Source organism: Anoplolepis gracilipes, chromosome 9 (genome assembly GCF_047496725.1).
Source record: "Anoplolepis gracilipes chromosome 9, ASM4749672v1, whole genome shotgun sequence".
Lineage (NCBI taxonomy): Eukaryota > Metazoa > Arthropoda > Insecta > Hymenoptera > Formicidae > Anoplolepis > Anoplolepis gracilipes.
Window position 1 is genome coordinate 9010844 of NC_132978.1, and position 27035 is coordinate 9037878.

Genomic DNA, 27035 nt, shown 5'->3' on the forward strand with positions numbered 1-27035 from the left:
TATATTCAAAGCATATAAAATTTTAAAACATTTCCTTTACCACCACATTGAAAAAAGTTCGTTGTGTTTATTCTTTGATCGTTTTTCAAAAGCAATCAAATTGTTCTGCCATTATACATATTTATTTTTTCGCTGTCCAGCTACTCTTTAGATATTACAAACAAATGTACGCAATTTAATAAAAGTAATTATTGTAATTTAATCAAAGTAATCATAACTTATTTGCATTTTTTGTGCGTTTTAAATGCTAGAAATTTCTAATGTAAACATTACATTACAAATTATAAATTAAATTTAATTAATGTTGGAAAGTAAATTTATACAAAGAATTTACCATCAATGGAAAATTAATTGCTAACTACTTTAAACAGTTTTTTAAATCCATCTATTTAAAAAAAATCTGTTTTACTTTTGATATTAAAAACTCGTTGAATTGTTGGGATTGTCATTCAAAGCCACGGTTTATAAAATGTAACATACGCAGGAAAATTTTTTTGTTTTGATTGTTCTTTTTTTATAAATGTTACATTCTCTATTACTTTGTAAACTAGAAATTTAATTTTGTGCATTATTATAAATAAATTCCATGTATTACTAAAGTAAAAAGATGCGTCATTCACATCACAATTTTAAAACATATATAATAAAATAGACATAATAGATATGGACATTTCTGATGATTATTTTCAATAAGGACTGTTACTAACAAAAATGAAGATGATTATCGTTTTTATCATGTCCATAAGATCCAGAATCCATTTTTGGATATCAAATAAATGTTTTCTTGTAAGTGTATTATATTATTTAAACGAATGACATTTAACGATACATTTTATTATTTTTCATTATATCTTATTATTTTTTACTGTTATTTCAAAGCTTGTAATAGCTATACATAAATTTATTTTTATGCATTTAAAAAATCAATATTATACTATCATTAACACACATGTATTAATACATATATTTAAATATTCTAACTTTTTGTACATGCATATGTATTTGTTTTTTCATATAAAAATATAACAACAAGTAGAATAGAGTTAGTTCCCGACTGTCAGATAGTTTTTACCGTGCCGGAAAACTGCACCAGGGCAGCCAGGTGCAGTTTTCCGGATAAAATGAATAACAAATGAGAACTTCCTACTGCTTAATGTTCGCAGCTTAATTAAACGGAAGAGGAAAAGAAAAGCCAAAGAAACTCGTCAGAGGGAAATTGGGTCGGTGGACGAGGGAGAGTTGAAAGCGACTAAGCGTTTGAAAATGGTAATCGTCGCAGTCTGTAGGTATACAGAGCTGGAACATCTCGCGGAAAAGGAAAGGCCGAAAGGCAAAAGGTCAAAGGCGAAACATGTTTAGGCAACGCCGCGTGTCAAAGGGGAAATTAGTTTTCGGATAAGAGGATCAAAAGAGGCGAACGTGTTGCTGTCAAAGTTAATATTACACTCGTTTGTGCGAGTATATTAGATCCCGAACTATATAAAAGCTACAAGTATTTTACTGGATAGGCAAATTACACACTTTTCTTACGAACACTTACATGTCGTATAGTTCGAGGAAAACTACATTATTAATTTTCAGTATGTCTGTGAATTGATATTTTCTGAAATTATAGCGTCGCGTCGCGTTGCGGGTGTGACGTGTCATGCTCGAGGCTTTTTTTACACTTTGTTTTTAACCATGGCATTCGCGTTCGTTAGTTTTGTACTGACATTCGCTTTTGAAAATTTCAACTTTCGCCCTGTATCTAGGAGAAGCAACGGAGAGAACGATGTGGCCCGCCGTACCACGTTGCAATTTTCTGCCTTGCGTTCACGGCTCGTCGATTGCGATTGTGGAAATTCGCCCCTTTTTCATCAGAAACACAAGCCATCTCCGATCGAACGTTTTACACACTTTCTCGATTCGTCGCTCTATGTTCTCGCTCCGCGATCGTTATTGCACCGGGCGTTTTCCAGCCTTTATCCCGCCTTTCGGCGAAATTCGGCCGATTTGCATTCGACAGATGCGGGCATGAGACGGATGGTTGATTCGTTTTTAATTCGTAAGGTAGAAGCTTTCGCGTAACAAACGACCGATGTTCTTTCTCACTTGAAATCTTATTTTCGCAAAGTAAAGTCTCTTACACATGTTTCCGATGACCTAAATGTTATCGTGCAGATAAGTTGCATGCTTTATACTAAATTTTTTATATTACATCAAATTATATATATGTGGGTGTGTGTTTGCGTTTGTTAATATATATAACTAAATTTAAAAAATTCGAATGTTTCTTTTTTCTAAGCAAATTATAAAAATTTTTGAAAAGCAATATCCGCTGAACAAATATCTTATATATATGTATATAATAAAAAAAGATAAATTATACGATGTAATATTAATACGATAATAAAAGGCACATTTACTCGGAAGTGTCAATATCGAGGTAAATCATGTGCGAATGTGTGTGTGAGATATGTTAACGATACATTTCGTCTAAGTCTCTCATTTAACAAACAATTAACCATTTAGCCGTAATAATCGATAAGCGGCACATGATATTGCGGAGAGTTATGCATGCAGAATTTGACTCTTATCGATGTGCATCGGTCAGTGCATAGATCAGCTATTTGAGAACGGTGCGTATACGAAATGCGTATTCGATTCTTATCGCGTTTGATAGTGACTAACTGCGCGCGATCGACCGACACGGTTTAATTCGATGATGCAGAATTTTCGTATGGTGTTTCACTGAGAATGACGATCAGCGCGAAAGGGAACCGTGTTTGCCTTTGGAAATATGGAAGCAAATTAATCACTTCCTGAACAAAGTGTCAATGACGGTAATAATATGCGTGACATATTAATTGCTCAATATTTGGGAAAATAACGCGCGACATCGCGTTTTACATGTCACGCACCTTTATAACTTCCCAATTAGGTAACGATTAATGTATCACACAATGTGTGGCTAATTATCAAACTCTCTATAACGTAGAACGTAAAAATTATCTTATATATAATATTATTAGAGATAAAAAGTAGGTAAAAAATTTCAAAAAATGTAATTTAACTTTTTGTTCAATAAGGCAATGTCTAATTCTATGTTTTATACTTCCTGCTTTATGTAGTGATAGAAATAAATAAAGTTGTTGACAAAAAAAGAATATAGATAAATGAAAAAAAAAAAAAAAGATAATTACAATTTACGTAAAACGATCACATGATATTGCATACCACATCTGTCATGTAAATAAAAGCAAATATATGTGCAATACAAGCTAATTGAAGTAATATATGATAACATAAAATTATTCACGAAGCATAGCATGACATTATCTGCAGAAATAATTATTATTCGACTGATTATCGTTCAAACGCTCACAACCAATCGAGAATATTTTGCATGTGACAGGTTTGACGTATAAAAAATACTTAACAATATCACGCGATTAAGATCAGCGGATCGTTCTCGATAAAAGCGAGGACCGATATCCGTAACGAGATTGCTAATGCATGTCGTTAACATTAGTCCCGCAAATTTGCGCACTCTATTCCACTTTATTCATTTTCGCAATTCTCTCCCATCGTTTTTCCTTTTACGTAGCCGAAAGAGTGACGACGCGGAATGGCGCAATTTTCACAATGAGTGTTGAACAACATGGCACTCCACCTTTCCTCCTAATAAACATTTCGTAGCGATAACTTTGATACGTTCCTTAAGGATATGTATAAAGTGTACGAAGATTTTATCCCTTGCTTCATCCGATATGATATTTTCATCATCATATTATCATTCGTTATTATTGGCAAGAAAAGTATTTCTTGCTAAGAAATGATATTAATTTTATTTTAATTATTTTATAAATATAAATAGCTTAATAATATTATAACATGTAATCAAAATTTTTAATAATATTTTCTATCCTTTGGGTATTAATATTAATATTACTGACATAAAATATGTAGGGAACAAGGACTAAAATTTATTGTTACTTTAATAAACTTATGCTTATCGCAAGTTATCTTCGTACGTCTGCTAACAAAGATTTTACCAATGAAGAATGTCTAAAATATCGAGCTTCTCGCTTAAGATACGCCTCATCTCTAAGTCTTTTTTATCGCGCAAGATCCGTCCGATGTATAAATTGCCGACTTACATCCTAATGGGTTAATAAAATATTCATCTTATACTAGAGCGAATAAATCGCGTACGTGTAGATCATGTAGGCCGTGATGGCGCGGCGCCGTCGGGTCTGCTGTCGCGTTGTACTCGGCTCCCTCGGAAAATACCCTAGGGTGCGCTCTTTCGTCCCACTTCTCGTAGGATTCGAATCCGATATTGCGCGAGCTTATCTTGGCCCCATCCCAGCGGACTCGATGAGCGCGCACGGTTATCCCGGGGGGAGTTCTGACGAGAAATTACCTCGAAAAATGTATCCCCGATCTCGCGCGAGAACGAGACTCGAATAGACAGATTGCCCTCGGAATCTGAGTCTCCTTTCTTTCCGTTTCCCTTCCTATGCGATCCCTACGAGCCACCCTCGCGGGTTACTCGATAAGACTAATCTGCTAATCGATATACCTATCCGTGGTAGAATAACGAACCTAATTTTTCTTCGCGATTAAACTGAACCGGGATACGTCGGCCCGATTTCTCTCGCGCGTTAACTCACTCGTCGCAAATAGAATCTCGAGTCTTGAGCGATGAGAGCATCGTCTCCTCTTGCGAGAGCAGTTATTTTTATGATAGTGTCCGTTCGCTTTACGATGCGATATATCGCAAGGGCGCGATGGAAGCGTAAATTATGAATTTTGTACACGTTTATGAAATTGGAACGTTTTGACTATCATCGCGAAAGAGACTCTTCCCATTTATTAAGTCAGATTTTACGATAATCGTGATATTTTTGTTTACAATCATATATCTTTCGCTCTCTTCTCTTTATTTCTATTACCTAGGATTATTTTATAGCTCTCTTTGAGATAGTTTCAACAATCGGAAAACGCAGACATGGCACGGACCCAGACACCCGCATCCATTCAATCAAGGTTGCAGTCTGACAAGAGTATATAAGGGGAAGATTGAGCTTACGCGTAAAATCGAAAGTATAGTTCGCCGGATATAAAAGACGTCCTTTTTTTCCTCTTTGTTCTACCCGCAGCTAAGATACGATAGGCTTTGTACCGTCGATCTATCTTTTATTTCTTACGCTGATAAAAATGTTTGTGCTACTTTAATTTCTATATCGACTGTTGAATGGTTTCTGTTTGTTTGCAAATGTATATAATTATACTTAGATATCTTTTAAATTATCATTTGAAAAAGCAACAACAATTAGTTTGTGAATGTTATAATTAAATAAAAAAATAAAATAAATATAATATATATATATATATATATATATATATAATTAAACGTCACAACAATTGAGTAAAATAATAAATATAAATAAATAAACAGATATTGTTTTCAATTTATCGTATTAAATCTCTAAAATTAATAATTTTAATTATTAACAAAAAATATGTAAAGAGATGATACAAAAAAGTCTTTATAAAGATAGAAAACAATCTATAAATTTTCTTTATACATATAAATGAATTCGATATCTTGTTAATTACGACAAGAAGTCGTAGTAATAGTAGAATAAGATTATAGCACCAATATCGATGTGATTCCGACCGAGTTGTATTTTATGTTAATTCAGTTTACGTACAAAAAAGGTTTGAGCATTTAAACAATTCATATAATAACGTGCAGACTGTGCCATCCGCTTTTTAGGAGAAAAAAAAGTTTTCCGTTTTTGGCTTCCTCTACGTCTTCCTAAGTAGCGTTTTCATCCGCTTCGCTCTCTTTTTTCCTGACATTTCGACGTACGAATTTTCCGCTCGGATTTTTTGTTCGTAGCTCTTTGCTAACATCTCCCTCTATTATTATATAAAAGGCAGTTGTAATATTGCTCATTTTATTGCAGACATATTCAATATTTAATAACATAATAAAACGTTTCAATAATGAAATTTTGTCGAAAAACAAGGAAATATATTTTTCACGAAATGTATAATGGTGATATATTGTTTGAAAGAAATTGGAGATCTCTTTTCGCATTTGACATTTTTGCTACGTTTGTAAGAATCCCAAAAGCAATTCGATCAATAGTGTCTAAAAGAAAAGCGCTTTTCTCGATGGATAAAGCTCTTTTCCCAACCCATCGAATTATTCTTTTCGCGAAAATGATATCTCGATAGGACCGTATTGGCCTGCCACGAAACTGCACCCTATAAGGAACCTACTTTGAAATAAACACACGAACATTCATTTCATTACCCAGAGATATTTTTCCATAAAGACGCCACTTATACATAAAAGGAGATCGGCGGAATGATGGCGGACCTATGAAAAAGGTGGGCACGAGCGAAGCCTTTCTTGTCTTTTCATTCACCTAATGGATCGTATAAAGCACGCCGTTACCAGAGGTCGTTCCCTTTTGTTGAGATATCGATTTTATTGCGACCGGCTAAGTTTCGCGGAAGTTCTAGGTGGCTGCCGTGTAGCAGCGTGAAACGAACCGAAAATCAGAACGGTAGAGTTCGAGTCGTCGGAGATGCCGACAGCTTGGAAAAATAATACTCGTCCCCTTTTCAATGTTCAATAGTTTAACTAAATTACTTATGGCTACGTGATCGAACATCAATACAACGCAATGCTGCGAGCCATGAAAAGAATTGAAATTATTAATTTAATAAACTAATTTATAAACTAAATCTTTAATATACTTTAATATACTAATATATAGATAAATATATCTGTGCATTACTCGGTCAAAACTAAATTAATTTCTATGTAAATTGAAAGCTATGAAAAAAAGAAAAGAAGAGATTGGTGTTTTGCGAAAAATGAAGAACGTCTCTTAATTATGCAGATTGTCAGAATACACAAATAACACGCTTTAAAATTCCTAGATCACACAAAGATAAATGATAATTATAACGGCATCCCTATACTCTTCGCGTCAACATATAATTCGTGTCATCAGTATAATTCGTGAATATAAATTCTAATTATTTGGAAAGCTTTTTTAACAGTCATTAAAATTTTACAAGTCGAAATTCGAGCAAAATCATCTAATTTAATGGTCGTCGAAATAAATTCGAAAACGCAGTTTTGAAGTTTAGCATTTTCACAATAGCAAACAGCGATCAACGAACTTTTATCGGAGATCGTTTTACCGAAAAGAGAGAGAGAGAATACAAGCATGCGCCATAAACATAGCATGCACAAAGTATGCCAGACTGCGATGTAAATTTGTCATGTCACGACAAGAACCATCTAAAATTCAGTCAGAAATTCGCAGCCAACTAAATTTATTACAATTTTCTCGGACTGCATGGTGTGCTATAGCTTCTGCACGCATTGTTTCACAATCTTCTGCGATGGTCGACTCAATTTTATTATAAATAAAATGCATATAAATGCATATTTATTATAACCGATCGAATTGCTTATATAAGAAATAAATAATCACATTAGAGACATTTTATCACTTTACTTTAATCTCCATTTTTCGTATTAAAATTATTTTTGCAAATTTTTCCGTGTATAAAGGCTAATAAATTCATTGATTTTTGCACGTATGTATGTAGAAAGCATAGTTATTCAATTATAATAACGCACCGAGAGAAACTGATTAATTGCACTGCATGTGATGTACAGCTGCAAAGAGAAAAATTATAATGAATGTATGGAATAGATATACTATTACTTCGATAAAATGTCAGACTCTTGAACGATATCTATCTGGAGATTCAAGATATATGAGACATATGCTGATCTCACATAATATAAGTTTGACGTATATGTATCACTTCTTACTATCGATCAGTAAACATACTTATTGCAAACGTAATCGAAAGCACACGAGATCTGCAACGTGATTCATTATTCAAAGAACATCCATAAAACAATGATATTAAAATCTATAAAATTAACAGACTTCTGTAATTTGCATTAAATCTTTTTACGCTTTCAATAGTGAAGAAGTTTTTTGATATACATGTATTACGTAACAATTTTTTCTTTCTAAAAAAAATTCTTAAAATACTTGTGAGATATATATTGACCTATAAACAATTTTAAAAAAATATATAGATTTTTCTTTGTAATGAATAAGGTTTAAATGGGTTAAGATGTGGGGATAGCATCATTGAAATAACCGGTGGGAGAAAAGCGAGCAGTGATCTGTAAAAATTTGCAGCCGATTTTTTTATGCTAGTAAAATACTGCTTCCTGATGATACACGATAAAACAGAGTTTTATTTTACTGTAAACGTTCAGACGTTGGACGCTTTATTCGATATTTCTATTGCATATGTATTTCGCTTTATGTATGTCTGTTTGATATACTACCTAAAAAAAAAATATTTTTTTAATAAATCTGACATGTTGACATTGGTGAAAGAAAAAGCGAGGCTTTCTCGTACTTCCATCATGGAGAAGCACTTTTGTTGTACGATAAATCGAAATTGTATATTGACCTTATTACGGTTTATATTCTGCGTGGACAATGGCCGTACTCTAAAGTGTATTATACAATATGTTGAAACATAACGGATAAAGTTTCCGCTTGTATTCTACGTATGAGCCGCGTATTATCGGTTGAATAATTCAGTCCATTTCAATGTTTCACGGTGACATAAAAGGACGTAGTTATGGAAATGAGCGCGTTGAAATTTCACGGGAATCCGATTATATTGCCTCGAATTCGGCAGGATATGTGTCGTTACTTTACGGATAGCAGTGAAAAATATTATGCGCCGTTCCGCGTGCATTGTATATTTATCTTCGAGATTTTGTCCGACAGAATTTTCGTCGCAATGCGTTAATTTAACCAATTAAACAGCGCCAAGAAATTTTCAGCCAGAAATTTGTGCAAAATTCGCCATATTTTATATTATTGCATATAATATATTTAATACAAATTCGTTCGTACAAATTCTGTTTTTCTCTTTACATATACATTTTTTTACTCTCTACAAATTAATTTATCTGCAGAATAATTTCAAATCTGTAATATTACAATATATATATATATATATATATATATATATATATATATATATAATTAGTTTAACAAAAGATTAATTATTTTATTTCTTTAAAATGTATAATATAATAGAAGTAACTATTTCACAAAATGTTGCTCTTATATGTTGCTTTTTTCTTCTTTTTTAATGCATATATATATATATATATATATATATATATATATATATATATATCCTGTTCAATATTCCATCAAAATATTGCGCATCATGGCTCATAAGTTGTCGTTTGTTGTTAGTTTCTTGCGTATTTTCACATAAAAACAGAAGTTGCCATGGTCGAGAGTGGAAACTAACCGCCATAAATCATTTCTTGACACGTTTATGCCAGTCGCGTGCGACGGGTTTGCCACATTACACTCAACTTCCCAACTTATATAAATTTCATACCGACTAAGCTGCGTTTCGGAGTCTCTGCTGAGAAGAAAGTGCAAAGTAATAACGCGAGAGACATTTCCGGATTAAAAGCTGCCATTTTCTTCACTTCAAATACTTTTTTTTTTAAATTTTCTTGTTATCCATATAATAGATATCGTATTATTAATATATACTTCCTCACATTAATAAATTCAGAAATTTTATTACACGATTGAATTAAAATCCCTTAAGGTTAAAACTTTATCAACCATATGTAGTAAATTCAAGATAGTAACTGGTTGATTAGTTGGATTTTACTGTGTGTCGCATACACAAAAAGAAAAAAATGTTTTTCAAACTTCGTTGGCTAACAGAGATTGCTTCTCTCTGTAAAACGACGTTTTAACATGTTATATATATCATTGCGTCAGCACGTATATTCTATTAATTTTACACATATCGAGTTTTACTTTTTGATGCTATTTGAAACAATTATTATCTTACCTACGTTTGCTGCGTTCACGTTTATGGAAATGTAAAACAATTTGCGATAGAAATCAAGCTTGATTTTCTCATAAATTTATTGAACATCATGCCCGACAATGGAATTACTTTCAGGACCGGCTAGCAGAATTCAATTTTACGCCGCGTTACTCTCGCGAAAATCTCTCAATTTTCAGCTTGTGCGCGGCAGATCGCGGAAACAAACAAAATTAACCGCGATTCAAAAGCAAGATTGCGCGTGTTAATTTGTCAAATATATCTCTCGTATGATATCTACACGTTTCTCACGAGCGTTTATTCAGACTCGAATTTTAAGCAAGGTACATATAAAATCGTAGCGGAAATATTCTTCAGAAAATCTTTATGCGACTCGTCAAAGAAATGAGTTGCAGTAGAGCACTACTAATATTTTATGTATGCGCGGACCTTAGTCAACGACGTAGATATCGCAGACGTTGATTTCGGCATAAATATTTAATGAGCAGCTCGTAACGAAGCCTCTCGTTGTCCAACAGCATTCGGTGGCATTCGCGTTTTCTTTTTTTTATTTGGACATGCCAATTAAGAAACATAAATAATGGAGATGCCAATAGAGCCGCTCAGAGATTTACCTACGAATGAATTTGCAACTTTTCTACCATTTACTGACTCCCGCGAGGCCCGACAATATGTACCAATCAATTATTCAGATTTTTCGGAGCTCTCAGACTTGCACCATAATTCGTTCTGACTGCGAAGCAGATGGAAATTTTATAAATTGTTAGTATTAATTATTCGTTGCTTTGATTTTAATTATATTTGATTCCCAACGCGATAAAACATAATGAGAAAAAGTAATTGGTGCAAAAGTTAATTCCGATTTATCATGTTGCAAGTGCACGGATAAAATCATAAAATGTTGACATCCTTCATAAGTTTACATTCATTAAACATTATAAATCAATGTAATACATTTCATCAAACGTAATAATTAATTTGTATTCCGTTTCCATTAACTGCTGAGTACTTGCAATGTTTCAAAGCACATAGGTTATAAATAGCTATTAATTTTGCATTATTCATTTCTATAGTATAGTTGAAACAAAATCAAATATGATTACATGAGAATGCGCGTGCGCATAAACTATCACGAAGGTTAATTTAAAGAAACTGTCGCCTTTGCGAACCATAAACAGAGAAATCCCTATTTTATTTTATCAAAGGTAAATCAATTTGCATTTAAATTAAACTCTTCGCGAGGAGAATATTCAAGTACAAACGGTGAATAAAAGTGAAAGAGGACTAATGAAAATCGCTTCTTATAAGGCGCGAATCGTGTAAATACTCCACGTCACGTCGCTTTCGCACTTTCTTTCGCATTCTTTCTCCGTACCATCGAAATCAGTCCGATTTATCCCGATGAGTACATGTCGGTGGATTGAGAAATTTTTGTGAAAATACAATCTTGTAGATATTGCTGGGCCTAATAGTATTTAAAAATAAAATTCAATATACGAGAATTATTGATGTACGTTCAAATAACAAGCCGAATGGCAAGCGGCCAGGCTCGTAAGAAGCACTTAGCTCAGAACGTGTTCCTATTTCGTAATGCTATTGGATTCTATCTACCATCTCCTATAGTCCATCCTTGTCTTTCTCCTCAATAGTACTACGCGCACTGACGGTAACTTGCACAGTGACATTAAATCGACCTTACACGCCCACTATTCATTTAGCATGCAATCGTTCCGTGTTGAAAAAGATAGTTGGCGAAAGTTTTTGCAAAAATACACATTGTTCTCATTGAAAATTTGGTTACACTTCCAAAAAAAAAAAAAAAAAAAAAAAAAAATACTCAGATTTTCTAGTAATTCAATTTATAAGTTTCGAAAATATTCTCTAACATAAAATGCTTTTTATGCATTCGAGATGAACGAATATATTTTTCAAACTTTTGCTCGAAAGCAAATAATTTACTCAAAATCGTTCATTTAAAATATATTACGATATGTGGTGTGAATATTTTCACGCGAAATAGCAAATTCTTTAAATCAATTTAAACTATGTGGCGATTCGTTCGGAAAAAGAATTTATTAGTTTAGTTGAACAAAGTGATAATGCAAAAACTATTTGCTAACTGAAATACAATGATGCTGGTTATTGTATACTCACTGCATATGTAGGGTCGCGATCGGTTTATCCGAGAAGAGCACGACCGGCCGGTCGAAACGTTGGTTACGACCGCAAACACGAGCGCTGCCTTCGAGCTGTAACCAGCCACCCTCACACCTGCAAAAAGAGCAAACCTCTGAGTAAGTGGCCATTATTCCTGAGCGCGCAAATTGGTTCTATCTTCTAGTCGGTAATTAGTTTCGACGGTTTTCGATCCGACCGTCCCGATGCATCGCCGAGTGGGAACGTCATGGAATCTGCGCGATGCAAATTGTATTTTGTTTTGTGTAATTTTAAAAAAGATTCACATATTTTTTTTATAAAATCAGATAAGTAAGGATTTTCCGTTATTCCCATGTCGAGAATATTCAAATTACTTTCGAGAGTGCACCCTCTCTTGTCAAGTCAGAAATGAATTTTCTCTAATTTTTTCGCATATTAAAATTTTATATCGTTACGGAAATCCACGACAGTTTCTTTTAAAATTGAGAAAGGAAAGGATTTTCATTCTGACATCGTTTATTCTACAAAACTATATCTATAGCTTAACTTTGGAGATACGTGCCTCGCATTGGATTTTATCCTCCGTAATGTTAAGACTTGTATCTACTGTCCCAGATTGAATTTTGGTAGAAATCGTATTTTGAATCCAATATGCGCGAAGTTTAATGTTAACTAAGTTCCACACCACGCAGATACAAAGTACGAGTTTCACTTTGCTTAAATTAAATTGTGTAAAATGAAATCGAATCAAGATTTTATTCGAAAAAATACCGATTGTAATTTTAATGAAAAAAGTTCAGAATATGTAAAAAAATAAAGAAGATTCGAAAAGAAAAGAAAATGTAATGACGATTGACGGAGAGTAGATGTATCTTATTCGAACGTAAGCACCGAATTGAGTGACATAGCAGACTCGTACTGTCACGTTCCTTACTATGGTCGCGCGTTTTCAACAAAAATAAGCGACATAAATACAGCCAGATAATGAGGTATCTTTAATATAAACATGAAAATTATTAAATATATTTTCATATGAAATAAGTATTTAAATGTTACTCGGGGCTGAAATAAATTCTATTAACGTCTTCCTTTATGTATCTCTAAGTCCTTTATTTAAAATTATTAGTTTGTGCACAGAACCTCTTTAAAAAAATTTACAAAGTTTTAAAAATATAATAATAATTATGAAAATATTATAAAAATATAAAATTAATAATACATACATATATATTAAAGTTTTTAAAGAGGTAAAACATATCTAGACAATACTTCCGGCTGTCAATTTAAATTTAATATCGTGCAAAAATGGCTGTTAAATACATTCTCAACGTTTCTTGTTCGTTCATAAAAGATGTTGCATGAATTACGTCGCTAATTGTCTTTATCAAAGATGGAGCGTTCTCGATAATAATGTTTCGCGGGGTAGACGAGCAACCCTACACGAACCAGGAAAAACGATTGTCGACGAGGGTCGCGCTGAAATTACTTCTTCGATTACAGGAAACTTCAAAGGATTCGTTTTCCTGAGGCGTCGCCGACTGGGATTCTAGGGGCGAAATGAGAGAACCGCGTGATGTGGAATCGGGCGGTTACGCAATAGATAATACGTAACGAGGGAATCATGCTGATTCAATCAGGACTGTGCCGGTCTGGTCTCACGTCGTAAGAGGGAAAACGAACGAAATACGCTATAACGTGCATGGTTGATTATTATGCATCAAGATTTGTAAAAAAATTATTATGTTGAAAAAAATTTTCCGCGAGAATAAAATATAAAAAATATATCTATATATATATATCTAATATTACATAATTCATACATTATCACGATAGAATAAATTATTAGAGAAAATTAAATTATTATAATCTTTAAAAATTGACAGTTTATTTTATAATAATAATTTGTCAATAAATTTCAAAAAACTTAAAATAAAAATAAATTTTTTAGTTGAGACTATTTTTATGTAATGTAAGAATCAAATATGACATTTGTAAAAAATTCTGTTACAATAAATCTCGACTAAATTTAATAATGGTTATTTCGATAATGCCATTTGAACGCTATCTGAATGCCATCTTTAACAATCGATTAAGCTCATCATGTCATTTCGATCCTGTAGCTGATTCAATAGGATTAATAGATATTCATATTGAAGGCTTCAGACAGTTTTGCTTAACATCAATAACATTAATTAACATATCAATGAGACAAACGCGGAGACGCACATCCTCCGCGGTAATATCTTTGGTCTCTTGGGTATCAGTCCTTTATCCCTGTGCTGGCTTATTCAAATCTTGATACAATTCGTGCAACATGCGGATGCTAGCCTACCATTGTTGCGTGAAGAGACGGATATGTGCTGTGGATAGTTCACCATTGTGTCGACCGTACGCTTATGAATTAATTGCTTGCGGGTTTCGATGGGTCGCGGATCCAATCGTCGCGCAATCCTCTTCGATCTCTATTGGTGCCCAGCGGGACATACATCTCCCTATAATCCGACCGGATAAAACTTCCGAACCGAGTTACGACGCCGTTAACATCCCGCAGAGAATGCGAACTTGGGTTGCTTGTAATATCTTCTCTTCGAAGAGAATAATAACTTTTCGGATAAGAATTTTTCAAACTGTAACTTTTGTTTTTCAGTAGCTATTTTTCGTGTTTCGATGGAAATATGTAATTCCACCATATATTATTATGCATATTTGTAAAATATTGTAATATATGTGATACATTATTAAAAATAATTATCTAACCTTTACATAGTTATGATTAAATAATTTTGATTCTGCACAAGAGTACACTAATATTTTTTACGTTAAAACGTCTATCCGATACAAAAGTCGAGAAAGCGTTTAATTGTGACGTTATACATAATATTGCGAATAAAAAAAAAAAAAAGAGAAAAAGAATCCGTAAGTAGCATAGGGTAGAGAGAACAATGAAAAGCATGAGTGGCGAGTGTAGGATAGAATCAACAAGACATCGTAAATAATTGAAACGCCATGTGGCTCGAGAACATAGGCGTTGTTACTTTGAGTTTGTCTTTCTCTTGTTCGTGGAAGAAAGATATTCATTCTTAATGCGACTTCTTATGTGAGTCCTTTAGCTTTTTTTACTTCACTCACTCGAAAGTTTAAATCGCACCAGAGATACGTACCCGTTACGCGATTCGATAAGAATCTTGTCTCCTCAGACATTAGATATGTAACGTAGAAAGAGAAAGAGAGAAAGTGAGAGACACAAGGGAACTTGAAGTTTATATTGTCGAGATATAAAGGATGATTGTTACGATTGTAAAAGGTGTAAGGTTAGAAGTGGAATAAACCGACGAGAAGAGATAATAAAGGAATGTAGAATATCCGGCAAATAACGGTATTGTCAATTATATGATGCAAATAAGGGAACGTTGCAACAGTAATCCAGAGAATTTGCAACTTGCATTTAATTCCCGCAGGTGCTGTCTTTATTATTTCGAATATATATTATTCAGCTTGTCGATATTGTACGAGCAAATTGTCTTAGAAGCATAGAAAAGAGTTTAAAGAAGGACATAGTTATTATTCATAATGATCGTCTTCATTATCGAAATGTCGAAATTTTCAATGTGAATCAATCATAATTCTACAGATAAGACCTGTAGAGCGTTTTTGAATCTATTGTACGTGAGTTTCCTCAACGTAAATCGGGAATATCTAAAGAAAATAGAAACAAATAACGAGAACTATTATGAAAAGTTGGAGACAAAAGAAATGAGAAAGCGGAGATTTCATTGTTACCGGCAGCATGATATAAATAATTGAAATGCCAGCTTGGATGTCATAGAATAAAGACTTCACTGCTCTTCGACATCGCGTTGTTCGTTCAGCGAGAAGGCGAGTTATCCTAACACCCCTTCCTCATCGGTTCGCGCCCCCTTAGCGTTTCACGTTTCGCCGACTGCATTTGGCGTCTCGTGTCCGACCGTGAAAAGCAGAAACCGACCCTTCGCGCCCTTTCTTCTCGCATCACTGGTCGGACGTCGCGGCAAGAGGAGAAAGTCCGCCAAGAGATCCGACGAACGATTCGCAGGAAATTGGATGCTTTTATTTCGCGCGATTTTCTCTCATGCAGCAGAGCAACTTCTCTCTCTCTCTCTCTCTCTCTCCCTCTCTCTTTTGTTTGCACGATGAATCGAGCCTGTAACCGAAAGATCGAAACGGTTTCTCGAGAGTCGGCACTCGACTGTCCTGGTTTTCTGGATTGTGATCCTACTATTACCGTTCATATATACGAGTTTTTCTTTTTGCCGATGTAAAATTCTTTTTATATGGAAATAGAAGATTAGTTTTAATACAACCGTCGGTGACATTAATCATAAGAACAAAGAGCAAATAAAAAAGATTATTTTTAAAGAAACATTAGATATTAAATCAATATAATATATGATAAATTAATGATCATATAATATTAGTCTTTATGTCGTACATAACTGTATTGTACTTAATATTATTTATTCTCAAGCAAGAATGTCTGGCGATGATAGTGCACGCTCCTTCGATGAATCACGAACGCGGAACACGCGATACGGAAATTGTCGGCCCCTCATCTTTCTTCACGTTAATAGGAATTATCTTACGGACGCGTATACGGAAGTAGTGTCTCGTTGAATTATACAGGAGCAGTGAGATTTCTCGGAGCGCGCAGGGTTTTGCGAACTACATCGGGAGGGAATATCATCCTAGTGTCGAGGGGAGTTGCGAAACACTCGAGTGCAATTTAGGACGGCCCTGTCTCCCGGAGAGTCCCTTATAATCGCGCCGGGGTTCACCGGGGTATAAAACGGAAACTCGTGGACCGTGCTTGGCAGTGTAATGCGAAACAGACAGACCTCACGCGTTGCACGGAAACTTCGAAGTCACGATCACGGCCACAGTGATGTAACGTAATTTCGTTTCTAATAAATGCTGTAAATGCAAATGTAAATATAAACGTATAGATTGAAGCAATTAATGGAAATTTTATTTAATCAGTAATAAATTAATATCGAAATAAATAATCGTGTTATTTATATTTTCCGTTACTGATCTCCATTCTATTCTTTTCGTAACTGAAGTGAAATTATATATATATTAATTTTAAATAATTTATAAATAATAATTGAAGTATATCAGATATCTTAAATAACGTAAATACAAAAATTCGCAATTATATTAAGTGCATTAAATTTGACATTATAGTTGTAAAATACGCAACAAAATATCTTTGAAAATTCGTAATATTATTAGTACAGATTACCGCGTCGACGTAAGGACGTGTGTACAAAAGAATCACGACAACGCACATACGCCACTTGGTAAGAAAGATACGTTCTTGTGGAAGTCACTGTCAAGCCAATGGTGGATAGCGGGTTCTCAGCAACGCCTCTTCGAAATACCGTGCAATTTAGCGCGTCTTGTCGCAGAGTACCTTAATCGCGGTCGAGCCTTCGAGTGGAAAACGGAGTAGCGACTCCAGCCTCTAGCCTTGGTCCGTACGTTTGTACACGTTGTCTGTACACATCAGCACGTTCTGTATACTTGTCTGCTTGTGGATAGCTCGAAAGAAAAAAAAAGAGAGATAGAGAAAGAGAGAAAGAGAGAGAGAGAGAGAGAGAGAGAGAGAGAGAGAGAGAGAGAGAGGGAGAGAGAGAGAGAGAACAGAACGAAGGAAACCCGACTAGATGGTGAGAAGGTTGCCCAGAGGCAGTGCCAAGCTTACCGATGTCAGTCAGTCAACTGGAAATCGCTTACCGCGCCCAGACCATCTCGTATTTTACATTTCCATCCGCCACGGGCGTTATTCGCCATTCTGCTTGCACAGCTTCCTACGTCTTTTTCGTGCTTACTCTCTTTCGAGGCGCGAGACCCTCGCCGCATCTGAGAGCGACGAAAAAACGGGGTTATACTGCAAATCAATTTACCAAGCGTATTCGGACGAAGCCTTTGTTCTATAAGAGCGGATTATAAATTTAAATGTAAAACCGACGCGGTTTCAAGAGGACAAAAGTGAAAAGCGCTGCTGCGACCGACAATGATGCGTCCGACGAAAAGCGTCGGTACTCGGTATGCAAACACTGGCCGTAATACCTCCAATAATGGTAATCGATATCACATTATCATTATTTCGTGCAAAAAAGTTTGAAGAAATTATATATACTTTATTATGTATTATATTTATGGATTTTTCTCTAATGTATAGAATTGATTAAATTACGACAGTTGAAAGATTTAGATAGTTGGATATATCTTTAGAATTGGCTTGTTATAAAATTTGTTATATAATTATTAACTATTGTTATATAATTCTAATAATACATAAATTAAAAAATTTAATTATCATTTTATTTCAGATAAAAAATTGTTCGTTTTTACAATTTATTTTACAGTTTTTTAAGTAAAACAAATCGGCTTAACGGAAAAATATTCACTGATGACAATAGTAAAGCTAACTGAAAGATAAATCCGTTTACAGTGATACGCACAAGCGTACTGTGATTCAGTTTCAACTGACTTTACACGACAGAGAATACTTTAATCTCAGCTCTTCAGCAGTACATTCAAAAATATCAATTGATTTCTGCCAGCGTGAGCTGGTTTTAGCTGATTTTGCCATCAAATATCTCTACTGTCGTCACCCGAAACAAATCTGGCTTATTTGAGATATAAGTTGGAAAAATCATAGTTTTAAAGAAAATTAGATGCGATGTATTAATTAGTTATTATTAGCTTTTTATTATATTTTTTCAAAAATAAGAAAGTAAATTAAATTAGATTAAATTATTTGTAGTAAAGTTATTTGCAAAAAATAAACTTTATCTTTAATATAAAGTTTGACAAAATAGGCACTAAAGAACCGATGAGCAGATAAACCGTGAAATAATAATTTCAACAGTAATTAATTAAAAATTTTTATTCTATGTTTTGGAGCTTTCTTCAGTAAATCGTCATCAGAATTTGAATGTTAAATGTACACACATCTCAACCAGATGTCTGTATATAATAAAAATTTTAATTTAATTTATTATATTAACGATTGTTGAAATTATTATTTCACACGCTGTATATTCACGAAGACTCTTTAATGCTCATTTTTTTCTAATTTTATTATTTTGTAATAGTTGGAACTTTATTCTTTATTTTTATACTATTTTTTAATAAATATTTTATTTCATGGTAATTTTTATTATATTAATTTTCGAAATTTTAAAAATAAAAATACATTCACGTAAAAAAAAGTATTTACCGAGATATGCTTTTTGCAAATTTTTCCGTACTCCATATTTGCCTCGAAAATGCAGGAAGTTATTCATCCTCGACAATTCATAGAATCACTGTACGAATGAAAATGTTGGTTTCGCTGAAAGTGGAATAAATTACTGAACCCTAGTTCTATATATTGTCAGAAACCATACTTTCACATAGTTGCTTTACACTATCTTTACCTGGTACATGTGAGGAACGTCGATAGTTTATTCTCTGTTGAATGATTTTCCCAGAAAAACGATGAAACAGCAGTATAAGTGTCCGATAAAGTTTTAAAGGTACACTGACCTCTCTCTAAAAAATCGATAAAGGGCACAGTCTGTGCTTTCTCGACTGTTGTAATAAAATCATGTCTATTTTTTCACTCATCGCATTAATTTTAAATTTAATTATATTTAATAATAAACATTATTCAATATTATATTAAAAAAAATCAATATTGGATGCTTTCCATCTAACGTTAAAAGTCGACACAAGCGTCTTCTTTCAACATCCTGTGACAACGAAGATAGATTGATGAATATGGTAGTGTCGACAAATAGAAAGAATCCATTATAAAATAAAAAGAAATTAAGAGTCACAAAAACAAAAATAATTGAGCCATATAATTTTTACATTATAAAGATGTTTTATGATAATTTTAAAAAATTTTCTATCTTTAAAACTGTTTTTTATCAACATTGTTAAATATATATTATTAAAAATTATTTCTATATTTGAAAATTAACTTTTTACATTGCAGAATATATTTTTAGTAGTACATCTCAATGATAGGTCAGACGGTGAGTTATATTTCAGTACCAAGTGATATTACGAGAAATTAATCAGACGACGAAGGGTCGTCTGATGTTTAAACAGCAGCGAAACAGACATTACAGAGAAAAAGAAAGAAAAAAAGAAAAAGTGAGAGAGGAGAGAGAGAGAGAGAGAAAAAGAGAGAGAGAGAGAGAGAGGGAGAAAAAAAGAAAGGAAGTAATTTCGCTGAAATTGTGAAGTCACGAGCGACTGTTCGTCGACGCGCTGCTAAGTTGATCACTTCGGTTTTTAAATCACGAGTTTCGATTCACCGAACCGTGACGAACAATTGGCTAGTTGAGATTCTTATTTATTTCATCTTCAATTGTATTTACGCAATAGACTTTAACGAGCAGTTGCCCTGAACCTGAAATGCAAATATATATCCGACAATTAGATTCTATTAAGAAAGAAGTACTTTTATTCTCCGGTAATCAAGAGTTTCACGACGCTCCCGCATTTTATCCTTATTATGTCCAAGTTATTTTTGCGCTCTCTTCGAGATGGTTAAAAAAATACTATCGATAAAATTGCACTTTTCAAAGATTTGGCTTTAATCAATCAATAAAGAAAAAGAACCCAATTGGCCAGAGTACATTAAGATCCACATAATTTTCTTTTAACCCCTTCGTCGAATAAATCAACAAGAAAGATTTTCTCTTCTTCCCGGAAACGATTCGCTGAACGCGGAGCTTAAAAGAATAACGAGGGATAGCAAGAAGAGCGAAATGTGCTGCAAAGAGAAAGAAAGCGTTGAAAACTTTTTTCACTTTACCGACATGACTTTTGCCCTTTTCGTTCATATAACGATAGGATGTACGCCGCTTGTATTTTAGATTCTCGGATATCCACGCCTGGATTTCGTGACCGGAAGCTGTCACGCTTGTATCAAAGTTTTACATATGTTTTTGACATTTGCCTCGTGTCGAGTGGCAGTATTCGAAAATTGTACGCGCGCGATGTTTGTCAACGTCGCGAGTCCGCTGTTCTCGAAATCATTTCTCCGTCTTTTCTGCTCGACATTACCGGCTTATATGTGATTTCAGATTACCGGGAAAACAAGGAGGAAGAAAAGGGACAAAGAAAAATAGAGAAAAAATGGTAAACTTTGGATGGAGATGCAATTTTTAACGTCTAACGGCTATGTGTGTCCAAACAGCGTAACATAATCCGTGGCTTTCGCGTCGACTGTGAAAGGAATGACGGCTATATGTCACACTGCTTGCCAATCGTTTTTATCGAAAAATCCTAAAATATCATCGCAAAACTACACGCGATAGAAATAAAAGTGATAAACGGTCTGATGGTCCCTTTTGAATAAAATGCAAAACAGCGTGAAACGACTATTCCCTTTTTTGTGTGATAGAAGTAAAAGATTTTAGTGCGTGTATGCACGCGAATCATCCGAGAATGCAAACTGAGGTCGCCGAGTTGAATAATTGGGCCTCGTCGGGTTTTATTAAAACATCGCCGCCAGTGGAATCGCACGAAATGTATCTGTGTAACCATCGGTGATTTATGCGAGTTATTTCGCGCTGGGACTACGCCCGTTACATCAGGTAGATGCGGGAGCAACAGAAAATGAGGGTACGGGGGAACGGGCGCATGTGTGTACATGCGGATATATCGGGTGTTAAAAAAAAATCCTATTGTTTTTTTTATATATAAATTAGTTATCATATTTTACGATATCGCTTATTCAGTGGTTACATATACAGAGAAAAAGAAATAAAAGATTACAGCTTACATTTCAATATTCATTCAGTATATTAATCCTTATTCCGTACTGATGGATCATTTTTGTCTGTGATTTTTCTAACAACACGTCAATTTCTCGAAAACAAATAATCATAAAATAATATATTTAAGTAAATTATTTTTCAAATTTATTATTTAAGTCTTTATTTAGAATGTTCAAAGAAGATATACACATTTTTTCAGATTTTTTCAAACACTTTTACATATTAATAAACTTGTGGAAAATACGCTGACCCACCTGTACAGTTAGAAGGTGCCAAAAATAACAACACGGAGTAAGGGTTAAAATTCTGGTAGAAGTTTCCAACTTATTTTTTTCTACAAAACTTTAATTATTTAAAAAAATTAAATACTACGTATGTTGTGTAAAATAATAAAGACGCTCTATTTACTTATTATTGTTATCTTTTCAAAATTGAATAAAATTTTTTACTACAACAAAACAAAGATATTTTATATGTTTAGATGCTAAATAAAAGATCACTTTCCAACGCATTTGATTCAAAATTATCTGCTCGATGATCTAAATTAAATTTTGCGTTCCACCCTGTACGTTCGACACGAAAACCTATTTTCCATGTACTATTACTGCCGTTGCCGCTGCTCGTGTTCGCGTCGGGAGGATGTTATGGATGCGGCGAGCGTGAAATCAAATTTCTAACGATCAAAACGATTCCGGGCACGGCACCGTGCGCCGCGCCGACTAGACCGGGGGTGGAGCGCATAGATCTGTCCTCACCCTCACCGAGCTCTCAAAAATCGGACGACAGCCGAACTCACGGCGGACGTGTCTCATCGATCGCGTCCGTTAATCCGACGGCGATCTGTAGGAGAACAAATCGCGCTGGTGGTGCAAACGAGCGCGGATAAGCGAAAAGTTTGCCGTTTCTGGTTTCCGATGTGACCCGATACACCCTGCGGGTATGTATTTTTGCGTGATCGCGCGTGAACTTTCGGTGATGCAACAAATTCGCTCTGGGAGTAATTTTATTTCCCTCTAATGAGACGCAAATTCCGTGTAACAAATGATTTTAACGCTAAGTCGAGCATTCCAAAAATTTACACCTTCTGCATAATGAATAATTACAGTACAAAGTTATGCATTTAGAAAATTAATGCGTATTCTCGCATAAATTTTCCATGTTTCATACACACACAAAATTACATTAATTACTTTAAGATAATAGTGATTTGCAGCGATCTTTACGTATCCATGTACAATTTGCAAATTAAATACGCGTTCTTGAGCGTTCGTAAGCGAACAGGTAAACATCATGGAACTCTATTACAAAATCAATTTAAAAAATTGTTTATTTTTTCTTAAAAAGCGCTAAAAATGATAAATTGTTTGTAACGACAAAATTTCTTTGCTTTTGAAAAGATCTTTTCGAGCTTTCCAGCAGAATTATTATTATTCAATCTTTTCATAGAATATACAATTATTAATGAATTTAAATTCTTGATAAATTTCATTGTTATTTACATTAAAATTAATTAAAATTAATTGCAAATATATATTTATAAAACTTACTGTTTTTGATAATATTCCTTTTTGATAATATCGTCTTTTACAAGAACGGATTTTTCTTTTCTTTTTTTTTTTTTTTTTTTTGTAATCACAAAAAAACGCTATCGCACAGTTTCTCGATGCATCAGAGAACCAGAAACAATCCATTAACTAATTTATTTCTGGCGAGACAAATTCTACTTAGTAGCGGAACGTGTAATCAGCGGTAAAGCTAGGGAAGAGGGAGAGAGAGGTGAGAGGCGGGAAGGGGGAGGGAGAAATACAGTTCGCGTTCTCTTTTCTGTCCAGTCTCGGTCGCCTCTCTGGTTTCTACTTCTCTTCGCGGCAGTTTCATTTACCCTCGAAACTGGTGAAAGACTACTCCACGCATCCTCGAGTTCGAACGAGCATTGTCGTAATGTGGAAAGTTGGCGAATTGGATCTGAAGTTTTCTGAAAACAAGACCATCCCTGCACCGGCTAGTCGGTGAAAAACGAATAGAGGGACGGAGCGCTAAAACCGGCGTTTCGAAACGAGAATCGGAAACAATTATGCGGTAGAAAAAGCTCCCCGAGGCTCGCTAATTATCGTTCAATTCCATCGTCACTGACATGATTTAACAATTTTCATTAAGCTTCTAAATTTGATCATTCTTCAATAGGATTACAGATTATTGGATGTTGCAAGTACTAAATGTCCTGGTGCAAAAAATTGGTTCTGCCTTGTGAGAACTCCTTGCACAAACGGAATCACAGGAAAAACGCTGGAAAAGGAACGGACGTGTTAAGCGACGTTTCGTGATCTCAATTCGAAAGGACTATACCGTGGTGCTTACCACATGGTCTATGCAAATATGCTGTTAACGTCGTTGTGGAAACATTGTTATAATGAAACTGTGCGCGTTTATGTTGCTTACACATTTATTTCACTTAATTACAAAATGTTTCGTTCTTTTTATCAAATTGCCGGTAAAGGACTTCCGGACGGAAACAATGATTAGTTCTGTATCGTCGAGTCGGTCGGGATTAGATAATACGATTTTTAGAATTGCATTGCGCGCCGTTGGTTACAGTAACGCGATTATTTAACCATAATAACCGGTTGCGGGCTCGCGCATGCTAATGATTTATTTCACCGGGATTTCATATTGAAAGCTCGCCTAAACCGTGCATAAACTGTGAGCCAATCATGCACGCTGCGATCCAGACAGATTCGATCGCGTATATAATGCGTGGAGATTTGCTAATAAATAACGAGACCATTGTCTCGTCCGCCAGTCGATCGTAAAATCATACCGGCAGTAAACGCGACCGCATTATTTCCAGAAGCACGCAGATAAATGGCGACTGATAAAAATCGTTCAATTGCATTTCACTAATATTCTTCTGTATAAAACTAAAATTTAGTTTGTAAATAATTCTTAATCTTTTTTTGCAATATATATATATATATATTACTGATCTAAGAAAATTAATAAAAAATTTAAAAAACAAAAAATATTAAATATTAATTAAATTAAATATATAATAATAAAAATATTTTTTATTTCGTGTAATTATTTCGAATAGATTCGAGTTAATATGTTAGACAATATATCCATAAATAGTTTGATATAATTTTTAATATCACTTTGCGAATTAATGACTTACTCGAGGCATTAAATTAAGAGTTACATCACGGTTATTAATAATAATTATTAATTAAGCTAGTCGACGACTTTAAAGCGCTATAAATATTATGTATATTGGTTTTGTTTACCTTTCCTTAGAACTAAATTAAATTTCGAAATGTTCTAATCATACGCTATAAGACAGCTCGCTTAAGGCACACATTAAACGTGCAAACTTATTCGCTGCATTTACCTGCGTGTATCATTTATCCAGGTTAGGTAATGAACGTCGCTCGTGTTAGATTTATCAACGAGGCGAGTGTCTAATTTGATAAGTGTACGTAGCATGGGCAAATAATACGAAGTGCGCTCGGCATACATTATTACAGCTTGCGCGGTAAGCAAGCGACATTAGGAGCGCACGTCGAAGGGAAGCGAAACGTCGAATTTCGGGAGGAATTGTAACGTTTGATATTCTAGTCGTGAACGTGATGTACATATGTAATCGTGTTATCTTCGTAGCTAGCGCTGTGATACGACGTGTGAGTTATGACAATCTTACGTGCGTGCGCGGCATCGTCTTCTCGCATGTGAACGCAAGAAACCGATAATATATGTACATATAAACGTACATTTTTGTGTGAAATCATACAGGAAATTATTTTCCATGAAGAAAAAAACTTTACAAAAAATTACAAATTATCTTTTAATTGAATTTTTAAAAAGATATATAATTTAATGTGTTTTTTTTTTAATTAAATTATTAAACAGAGATGACATTTTTATATGTTTGAAACATTCATAGGACAATAAAGCAAGCGCGTCGTTATTCCCGTTCATCCATCCCTCTCTCGTAATTTCACGACGAGCCGTGTTTCCCTAAAACGATTTTACTTTAGACGAATCGCCTTAATACTTTTTCACGACGTGAAACTTACTTTGTCTAACGCGCGGTGTCACTTTGCGTTCGAGACGTCAAGAGATATAAATTCCGGGGTTCTGGATAGAGAGGGGCAAAGTTCGCTTTTTGAGAACCGCGCCGAAACCACTCTTGGTACGGAGATTAGGCAATCTTACCGTAAAAGTAGTGTAATTTATGAAGCTACTTAAATCTTAGCCCTCGAGTATAATATCCCGTGCTCTATTCCAAACTACCCCTTTCGCGGAACGAGGTACACTTTTCGAAAGGAAATTTCGAAGAGTTTAATATCGTTATATAACCTGGCAGTTTGCGAGAAGTGTACTCTTTTTAAGAGCGTATATATGAAACAAACTGCGCAGATTGGAGAATGGAATTTGTATTGTAAAACTCTTGCAAAAAAAACCTTTTGATATTGTAAACTTTCCATTGTGTGAGCGCACGGAATATATATAACTTTAATTATTATACGGTATTCCAATATATGGCATGTCTTTTTTGCGTGAGCTGTCCTAAATACATAACAAGTAGCTCTCCAAACACTTTTAAATCGTGTGTAAATTGTCGCGTGAGCTCACACACATCCATATTCGCTTGAAATATATGCGTGTATCGTAGCTTGAAAGAGAGAGAGAAAATGTGCATTTTAACGAATCAGTTTCGTAACATTTTCCGCGCAAAAGTTTTCAACGAGGAAAATTAAAACGATCAAATATGGCTTTTCGAAAGTCGGAAAGAAAAGTTATCATTGAAACGTGTTATGTAACTATGTGAAATTTAAACTAATGCGCAAGGTAAAAAGCTGCAAGGTATCACGTTTTGCACCGGCTAGAGTTCTCTTATCGGTGCTCGAATATTCTCGCTGTAGCCTCTGTATAATGTCGGATATACCAATTATAATTACGATAATAAAAGTAATAAAAGCTGCAGTTAAAGTATCTTTCATTTTGCAAGCACTAAATCCGTAGCGCTTATAAGATACGCTAAATAAAAATAATGCATGTAAAACAAGTGGAATAAAAAAGTTTCTTCAATTTTAAATATGTTGAAGTAATTAAAAAACG

General features: G+C 34.3%; 1 protein-coding gene and 1 long non-coding RNA gene across 14 annotated transcripts in view; one reads left to right on the top strand and one right to left on the bottom strand.

Annotated features, from left to right (window-relative positions):
• LOC140669777 (uncharacterized) overlaps nucleotides 1–27035 on the top strand; it is a 128816-nt gene that overhangs the window by 90032 nt on the left and 11749 nt on the right. The gene's annotated exons all lie outside the window — the stretch shown is intronic.
• The window catches only part of LOC140669772 (uncharacterized), a 209957-nt gene that overhangs the window by 85720 nt on the left and 97202 nt on the right, over nucleotides 1–27035 (bottom strand). For all 13 annotated transcript variants that reach the window (XM_072899883.1, XM_072899879.1, XM_072899875.1 and 10 more), the window contains one exon: nucleotides 12097–12213. In XM_072899883.1, coding sequence (XP_072755984.1) covers nucleotides 12097–12213 — 117 coding nt within the window. The remainder of the gene's footprint in view (nucleotides 1–12096; nucleotides 12214–27035) is intronic.